At 37.0% G+C, this 9,066-nt stretch overlaps 1 protein-coding gene across 2 annotated transcripts; it reads right to left on the bottom strand.

The window, feature by feature from the left end:
- Window positions 1-310: 310 nt before the first annotated feature.
- auh (AU RNA binding protein/enoyl-CoA hydratase) lies at window positions 311-6,898 on the bottom strand. Of its 2 annotated transcripts, XM_086301741.1 has the most exons (10): window positions 6,636-6,898; window positions 5,955-6,022; window positions 5,186-5,273; window positions 4,801-4,887; window positions 4,386-4,478; window positions 3,706-3,762; window positions 3,249-3,436; window positions 2,448-2,498; window positions 2,221-2,268; window positions 311-1,805 (listed from the first exon to the last, which is right to left on the bottom strand). In XM_086301741.1, exons 1-10 carry the CDS (start codon window positions 6,862-6,864, stop codon window positions 1,728-1,730), a joined length of 987 nt encoding a protein of 328 aa, XP_086157867.1. In that variant the 5' UTR covers window positions 6,865-6,898; the 3' UTR covers window positions 311-1,727. The 2 variants fall into 2 exon arrangements, with proteins under 2 accessions (XP_086157867.1, XP_086157868.1); XM_086301742.1 differs by lacking the exon at window positions 3,706-3,762.
- Between the last annotated feature and the right edge of the window lie 2,168 nt (window positions 6,899-9,066).

Genomic DNA, 9,066 nt, shown 5'->3' on the forward strand with positions numbered 1-9,066 from the left:
TTTTCCCCAGTTGCCTAACGCCACTGTATTAGAAGGTAAAGAGCCTACAAAATTTAAAGCGAGTATATCAATATGACAGCTCAAGCGGAGGGCGGGCTCACAGAGAAGATTCATGGATGTGGTGACAGCGGGTATGCAGAGGGATGGCGTAACAAGGAAGGATACTAGGGATAAGGTGAGATGAGAGCAAATCACGCGCTGTGACAACTCCTGAAGGTAGCAGCCAAAAAGTTGATGATTAACAAAATTCTGTGTTAATGCACGTTTAAAATGAATATCATTTATATAAAAAAAACCACAGTAACACAAGTTACACTGATAAGCCTTTTTTATTTTTTATTTCAGAATATAATTAAAAAAAAGTTTTAAGTGTAGTTCACATTTCTCAAGTCAAACTGAAAATGTATTCAATTTCTGCAGATACACTGAAAACCGAACAGACTTGTGATGTGTGTAGAGTCAAATCCCACGCTTTTGACCTTTCCAGCAGTACTATGGACAGATGTATACTGCAAGAAAAACCACTCATCTTTCAATGTAGTATACGTTAAAAATAATTAAGTGACTTGGAGTTCGTAGTGAGCTCTGCGATGCATTTAAATTCACATTCAACATGCTGCTTCTACAGTCTCCCTGGGACTTACTCTGCTTTTCCTTTTCTGTCATATTCACTTCTTAAATTAATGATGGACAGTCGTAATGAACATGGCCAGTTACAAATAATGACAGCAGGTATCCCATTATTTTAATCAATATAAGCCAAAAGATCTGGCTTTAGACTAAAAACTATAGGTTTGAGGCGTTTTGCTCTACTCTTAGCTTTGTATGATGTCAGAACTGATATCCATAATATCGTTATCTCAGGTGTGGCTCTGGCTTTCAGCAGAGAAGCACAACCCACTGTTGTCCTGTTCAAGGGATAGCCAAGCAGAACAAAGTTACTGTAAAGGGAGACAAGCCGATTTCAGATCGTTTCAGACAGTGTAAGCTTTAAGCACCCCTCATGTGTTTAAAGAAGGTTTGTATTAAAAAAACAAAAAACAAAAACAACTTTAATATGATGTTGTCTTAAGTAACAAAATTGGACAGAAAGTAAAGATGACACGTAAACAAAATAGTTTAGGTTATGTTTGCTATGAAACAAATGTGGAAACGTATCAAGCTCTGAGCAGTAATCAACTTGCTCAGATCTTTTTTTTTTTAATTAATCAGATTAATTTGGCACCAAAAACTGACTTGTAGAAAAATAACAATGATTTTCAACCAGTTGATCTGAAGGATTTTTTGTTACTAGCACATTGATTTCTTCCTTTGGGGGCCTCAAACTATCTTCATTCACTTCATTTTGGTAAAGTGAATCAAAAACTGTTATGCAGACATGAACACAGCAGGACACATTTAACTTAGCTAGGTTAGTTTGCTTTGTTTCTCCAAATCTTAATGTGGTTAGTTGTAAAGTCTTTACCTTACAATTTAAAGCGCCTTGCGGTGACTGCTGTCATAAACTGTCACTATATAAATAAAAGTGAATTGAATCGACAAAGTCAGAAAGTGCTTTAGCCTGAAACATCAGCCCACAATAACCCCTAAGGTCCAGCTGTCAACTATCCTATGGGTACTGTATGGGCTAATGTATTGGCGAGTTCAGTCTGACCCGTAATTTATGTTGGAAGCAGTGAACAGTAGCAGAGCTGAAGGCAGAACTGATCGATTCTGGAACGATGACTTCATTCCCCTTTGAAATGAGGCTGCCTCTTCTCCTTGAAAGCAGCCAAGCCTTCCAAACGGTCTTTAGTTGGTATCACCTTAAAACACCAAAAGCATGTGAGTAGTAAAAGCCATGCACCGTGGCCACTTCTGTGTTCTTGTATATACACAAGACACAAATTACCCTCCCAATGGTTTCACAATACCCTATTGGTTAGACAGGTTTTTTTTGTTGTTGTTGTTGTTTTTTTTTAAATGCACAGATCTCCAGGTACAAATGTCCCTAAAACTCTGTAACATTGCAAACTGCTCAGTTTACTGCAAGAAATAAACTGGCTGGTTGTAAAAACAAATAAAGAGACATCTCTGTCAGAGGTGGGCAGTATAGCCTCTAGCCTCTTCTACTTTATATAATTGAGATGAATAACATAAGGTTTTCCTGACCCTCACATTCTACCTTTCGTTTATGCCAACAATCTTCAACCTGCACAATCACACTTTTTCATTACTCACTTGGGAATAACAAGCCTCTTCTATTGCCAGACCTGTAGATAAATCCACCTGAAAGGGAATGTGGGAATTCTCAGTTAGGGTTGCAATATAGCCAAAAAATATCTTTGTCCGCAAAGAGTTAAACTGAAGAGCTTTAAAAGGTGTAAAGTTTTGAAAATGTACATTTTATTACAGAATTACAACAAAATAAAGAACCGTAAAGGCACCCATCCACTGACCACACTTACCTCTATCCCCTGGTTAATTGCCAACTTTGCCATCCTTATTGCAATTGGGCCCTGTGGAGTCAAAAAATCAAAAATGTATATAAGTTTTATATGCCATGGTTGAAATGGTTAATATGAGAAAACGTTTCGCTGTTTTTTTTTAGTCAGGTTGTTTTGCACAAAATGTTCATTTTTTAAAATATGAACGATCAAAGGAAACAAAAATGTATCCTTTCAATTTGGCACTAAACACCTCAAGCACTTTTTTGACCGCGTCTAAACTGCTGTGTTCAGGGAGAAAGCCTGAAGAAGGTACAACTGAGCAGAAGCCCAACCAGCACCAGGGTTGTAGTTTTCTTACAAATTTATAGGGTTGTGCACCATAATTTCATCCCCTAGGTCACATTGTAAGAGCTCTACTGCAACATGATGAGAGTTCTAGGGGACAACTATGGGTGAAACAGCTTGAACTGAACTGCTCTCACTACATTAATAAAATAGAAGACTTTCCATACCAGCACAAAGACCACTCACTATCTGTAATTTGAATCACTGAGACTTTCCACTTTCTCAAAGTCAAGCTGAGAGATTCTGTTTTCAGAGAGGGTGAAATCTGGCATGCAACTCAAGTGTGAATATTCAGGTGTTTAGAATAGCAATTTTGACAGAGAGCTAAAAATAACAGTCGCAATGGAGTGCTCACATTTTGCAACAAGCAGACCTCGAAGGAGTAGTGTCCAGTTGGGTAAGAGTGCATTGTAAAAATAGGGTCTTGAAATTATTGATACAAAGATCTGCTTATCAGTTACATGATCTTCTTACCTGGGGGTTAATCTCCCGTGCAAGCTCCAGAGCCCTCAAGTAGGCAGCATCTCCACTGTCATTCTGCTCCACAGAATGACTGACAAGACCCATTTGTTGCGCCTGTGTTCCATCAACCACTCGTGCAGCAAAGATGAGCTCCTTGGCAAGAGAGACGCCAATCACCCTAGGGAGACGTTGTGTACCACCTGCACAGGGCACAGGAGAAACCTGGATAGAATATGGCCTCACCCATTGATACACTGATACTGCCCTCCATCTGTAGTAGAAATTCAATGTAAAAATGACCACCTTGTGGAGAAACTATAGGACAAGTTGTGGAAACAATTCCCCAAGTTATCTTCCCAAGGTTTCTAAATCTAATAAGTGCTCTGTTTACACACTACATTTTTATAGACAACATAATATAAAATGAAACTACAAAATTTACAAAGAAATGAAATAAAACATGCTGTACCTGCTCCAGGAATAATTGCAAGTTTAGTCTCAACTAGTCCCATTTTGGCAGTATTGGCTAGAAAGATTAAAGAGAAAAATTATTACTACCACTACTACTGATGTACGCTCTTAACACACAACATTAAAACCACTAAAGTGAAGAACAGTGAGAACTGCAACTCTGTTCCATCTCAGCATATTAATGTATTTTAAGAGTGACATAAACTAACCAATCACAAGTGGTCAATCCTGAGGTGGAATTACTACTTTTCTTAGTAGCATTTAGTGGCTTTGGAAAATGTGCAGCAAAATTTCTCAAACACATCGGATTAAGAAAGCATTTATTTAATTTTTTTTTTCACATCTTTATTTTTAATGAGACCAATAGTGCTTCAGATCTTCATAAAAGTAAAGCTTAAAGTGCCAAGTAAACTTTAAATTCAAGCCACAGTTAAACTGATTTTTAAGTTGGTTAAAATATGTTCTACTGCATGTTTAGCATCCGTGTTAGCAGCATGCCATAACTCAGGTTCTCACTCAAAGATTATAAAAGTTGTAAAATGTACTACAAACACATTTCATAATATATATTTGATTTTCATACATTCCTTGGAGTGTAGCCCTTTCAGGTTTACTATGGGGCGCTACTAATGTCATATTAGTAAACACAGGCACAAAGTAAAGTCCTCTGAGTCTTACATGAAATTCTGATGTCACAAGCAAGGGCCATTTCCAAACCTCCTCCTAAGGCAGCACCATCAATTGCAGCAATTGTTGGTACTGGCAGGCTTCCTATGAAAAGAATGATCTTCTATCAATCAAGGAGACGCACACTGTATTTATACAGGACTGACCATCATTGGGAACTGCCATATATAACAAAAAGTGAACTGAATTTAAGAAAAGTACTGGTTCAAACAAAATGTATTCACATTACTTACAAATTGTGGTAAATAAATATTGATGAATGTAGGATTTGTCCATAAATTATTTGTGTGAACAGTTTAAGTAGAGATTTGTGCAAGTGTGGCATGAACCTCAAACAACCATTAAAGCACTTCCAACTCAATAAATAAACAATTCACGAATTCATTTTGCATGATTCAGACTTTACCTAGCTCTGTAATGAGGGCTCTTGCTTTGGATACAAATGGTCCCACTTCGCTCTGGTGCATCTTGGCCCTCTCCTTCAGATCTGCACCTGCCAATAGACACAAAGGAAAAGCGTTCAGCCAGAGGTAAGTGGCTTCCTGAGGCATACAGCAGAGGAGTGCATTACCAGCACACACAGTTTTGGCATCTGCTACCGTTTCTGAATTTAAAGCCGAATTTCGCTCACAAGACCCAAGATGGGTATTTCAGATTCCGGATCATAGTGATGTGGGAATTTATCAACAACTGAAGAATGACAAGTAAAACATAGAGCATTTTTAATGTTATTATTATTATTCCAATTATGGTTCAAAAAGAAAATAGCCCAATTAGCAAGGACAGTATACCTGCACAAAATATACCAGGAACCAAACTGCATAAAATTACACTGCGCACTTTTTTATTCTTCTTGATGTCCTCCACAGCTTCAAACATCTGAAAGACAAAAAAGTTTTCCAACAACAACAAAAAATGTCTGTCAACATTTTATAAATTATCACAACTGAAAATAAATAACTTGAAGCACAGTTCAGGATAAACTAGTACTTAAGAAATATTAAAAGTTTAGTAAAATACTTTTGAGCTCTTAAGTTTCTACTGAGTGCTTAGGCTCAGCAGATATTTAAAGAGCAGAAGTCTATTTTTCTGTTACTGAGTTATATGAGGACATAAACAACATGGACAGCTTAGTCATAGTTAGCTGTTATTGGTGAACAGAGACAAGTGTGCACTCCTTCCAGATCTTAAAGCCGTTTAATTTTAAAACTGTTCATCAAGAAAGTTAATTGGTTTATAGAAGTTGTGACTAGAGGAGATTAAGAGTGGAAAAGGAAATTGTAGTATTGACTGGCATTTAGATCTTTAACCACTTGAAAACTTTTTAAACTAAATTCACTCACACATGTAAAAAGATCGCCACCCCTGAGCCATAATGACCCATAACTACATATAATGTATAACTCAAGTAGCCAAGCTCTCTGAATGACCTAAGCACAAAGAAGCCTATGTGTAGTGCAGGCAAGTAGAATTCTAGATGAAACTTATGAATTGTTTGCTTGGTTCTAACCATAATTTTAAAAAATACAAATAGACTAAAAGGCACATAGCAATACATACCATTTTCACAAGATTTTTGCTTATGGCATTTTTGGCTTTTGGTCGATTTATTCCAACGACGACAATACCTGAAAGATAGATGTGACATCCTGCTGACTGACCACGCCACACACGTTAATGTCACCAAAACAGAATCCAATCCATCTTTATTTATATAGCACTTTTAAAAACAACAAAGTTGACAAAAGTGCTTTCCAATAATAAAACAGAGATAGCAGTTAAAACCATACTTTAAGCATACAATGAAATCAATAAACAAAATAAATATATAATTGAAAAAGAAGATAAATATAAGAATAGCCGAGATGGTCAGAGAGCATATATATATATATATATATATATATATATATATATATATATATATCACTAGCTTTTCGAGAAAATTCGACTAACTTGAAATTCCTCATAATTATTAAACATTACCAGTAAACAATCTCAAAACTGCATTCTGTTCGCCTTAAAGGTAAGGGATTATCAAATTCTTTTTTGGAAATGTACCTGCATTAAATGAATTTGAACCTTTTCTGGTGTTTTGTTACGGTCTAGGATGACATCATGTTACACAGTGATGTGAGTGCCACCTTTTACTTTGACTTTTTTGGAATTCCGTTTCGACAATAACACCAGCTTTCTCCTGACAAACTCGCATTCCAGGTAATGCAGGCTGTGACAAGAACTTACCGCTGTCTTCTCCGTCTAGGTATCTAACGCGCAGGTCATCCTTTGAGTCGGAGCTGTAGTATCGCGTAACAGCACCGTGGCCGTTCAGGCGAGGACAAAGCACGACTCTGTTAGACAGAACATACCGTCTGGAGAAGAAGGCAGCGGCTAGCCTACACGCACTTTGTCGATGCGCTGCCTGTACGCGAAAAGATTGCCAAAAGGATCTGCAACCTACCAAGACCGCCATACCGAGGAGCTGTACTGCTGTTTGACTTTCAACTTTGAACCCAGTCACGTGATGAGATCACATGACTTATTTGCGGTCTGCATGGCAGAAAAATAAAAATATTGAATTTAATTCTTAATTTTATTTTACTCGTGTCGCGCGTTGTCTTAATTTATAAATGTGGTGCAAAATATATCACTAATTTTAAAACCCAATAGTAAATATGATGAAAATAATTACTCACTTTTTGAACGTGACAATTAGATTTGATTCATACGATTCCCTGTTTATATACACAATAAAAGTTCAATTTAGTTTTATTTATAGAGGAAGATAACAGCAGTTGGCTGAAGGTGCTTTATTTTGCAAGGCAAAAGACATTACAATAACACAGAGAAAACTCCAGCAGTCAGACATCCCCCTCTTTATTCTTCGTATCCTTTATTTATCTAAGTAAAAAGTGTCATTGAGATTTAAATCTCATCTCCAAGAAAGACCTGGCCCTTAAGCAAGCATTTGGTGACAGTGGGAAGGAAAAACTCCCTTTTAAGGAAGAAGTCTCCAGTAGAACCAGGCTCAGGGATTTGCAGCATCTGCCACGGCTGGCTGGGAATCTCTCGCTACAGCATTTTGGATCAACTTAAGGCTGTTCAGGGAGGGTTTAGAACAACCTGATAATAATGAATTACAATAGTCCTGGCTAGAAATTAAAAAATGCATGAAGTAGTTTTTCATCACCCCTCTGAGACAGAATGCTTCTCATTTTAGAGATATTGCCAAAAGCAGGAAAGCAAATCATTTGTAACTTGTGTCCTCTGTCTAAATAAATAAATAAATCTGGGTACATTTCCAGATGATTTAACATGCAACTATTTTGCTCGTAATAAGTTAAATGAGTAAAGAAAAAAAAAGGCTATTTACACAAGATAATTCATAATTTTATTGGGGGGGTGATATTGGTTGGGTTTGATTATCGGGGGGGTCATAACCCCTCTAACCCCCCTGGAAATTACGCCCCTGATTGCCATGGCTGTGGTAGTTGCAGTATGTGTACTGCATTGAATTCTATGATTTTCACAGATTGAAATAGTACCTTTTATGTTGACCCCCAGCTTCAAATTATCATTCAGGGATTCAAGCCCATACCCCCAATCCAGGAAAGTCTAGAACTGGCTTTCTGGTTAAAAGGTTTGCCCTGAATTCATGAAGACTCTGGATGTTGCAGGGCTGTCTTGGTTGACAAGCTACTGCAATGTTGCATGGGAGATCAGGGGCAGTACCTCTGGATTGGCAGACCGGAGTGGTGGTTCCCATTAGAGGTGGGTTTTGATTATCGATTTATTGATTAAAATCGATTTTGGCTTGGATAACGTGATATAACGTGATATAGATAGGTTCACGAGTGAGGGGGGAAGGAAGTTGGAGATCAACAGGCGAATTGGTGCTGTGGCATTTTAACACAATTTAATCCCACATTTGTGAAAGAAAAGCAAAACACTTTTTTGAAAAGTCTGTAACAAAACCATCAAATCTGATAAAGGTTATTTAAATGCTGCAAAAGAAGAATGGATTGGAATAGAAAAAGTACATATCCTAACCTTAATTACTGGAGGAGAATAATGAATGATGCTCATAGTGAGTAAAAAGTAAACTGAGTGCATTTTTTGGATAGAGATTCACTTTTAATGTGTGTGTTTAATATAATACAGATACATAAAAAACACTCCCAAAACAGAATTAATTATTACAAAATATTAATAAAAACTATAGAAATGGAGGCAACTTTGCCCGTGGTTGAATGTATACAATGTATGAAAAAAGCTTTATTGCAGATACTAATTTTACTAATTTAATAATAATAATTTTGTGTTGTAAGATTTATGACTTTCATGTTTTCATAGTGGTACTTGGGAGAGCTTGACATTTTTATCAGGTGGTACACACTGTAAAAAGTTTGAGAAACACTGATAAGTTAAGTGTATGTGTGCTTTTGGAAAACATTTAAAGCTGCTGTACAGAATCTTTGAAACAAGCTTAAAACATTTTTAGAATATAAACAGAACATCTGCTTCTCTTTACAGCTCCTCACTCCACCAGGGCTGTTTGGCACTTTCTGATAATGTGATGTACCTACTGTGGCAGTCATACAGACAATTGGACGGTCCAAAAATTGGCCTACCTATTACTGGCTGAGGTTTTAGTAGAGTTGTGGCTGAACCACAT

Source organism: Aulonocara sp. 'chitande type north' Nkhata Bay, linkage group LG7 (assembly GCF_057382095.1).
Source record: "Aulonocara sp. 'chitande type north' Nkhata Bay isolate Kocher_YH1m ecotype deep benthic linkage group LG7, A_spYH_male_GT1.1, whole genome shotgun sequence".
Lineage (NCBI taxonomy): Eukaryota > Metazoa > Chordata > Actinopteri > Cichliformes > Cichlidae > Aulonocara > Aulonocara sp. 'chitande type north' Nkhata Bay.

Excerpts from the sequence above, each read along its gene's own strand:
- auh (XM_086301741.1), bottom strand. The coding sequence starts at position 6,864 with ATGGCGGTCTTGGTAGGTTGCAGATCCTTTTGGCAATCTTTTCGCGTA. Across the intron at positions 3,437-3,705 it reads TGCAATTATTCCTGGAGCAG|GTGGTACACAACGTCTCCCT; the intron begins GTACAGCATGTT and ends TGCCCTGTGCAG. Across the intron at positions 1,806-2,220 it reads AAGAGGCTTGTTATTCCCAA|GTGATACCAACTAAAGACCG; the intron begins GTGAGTAATGAA and ends TGGTGTTTTAAG.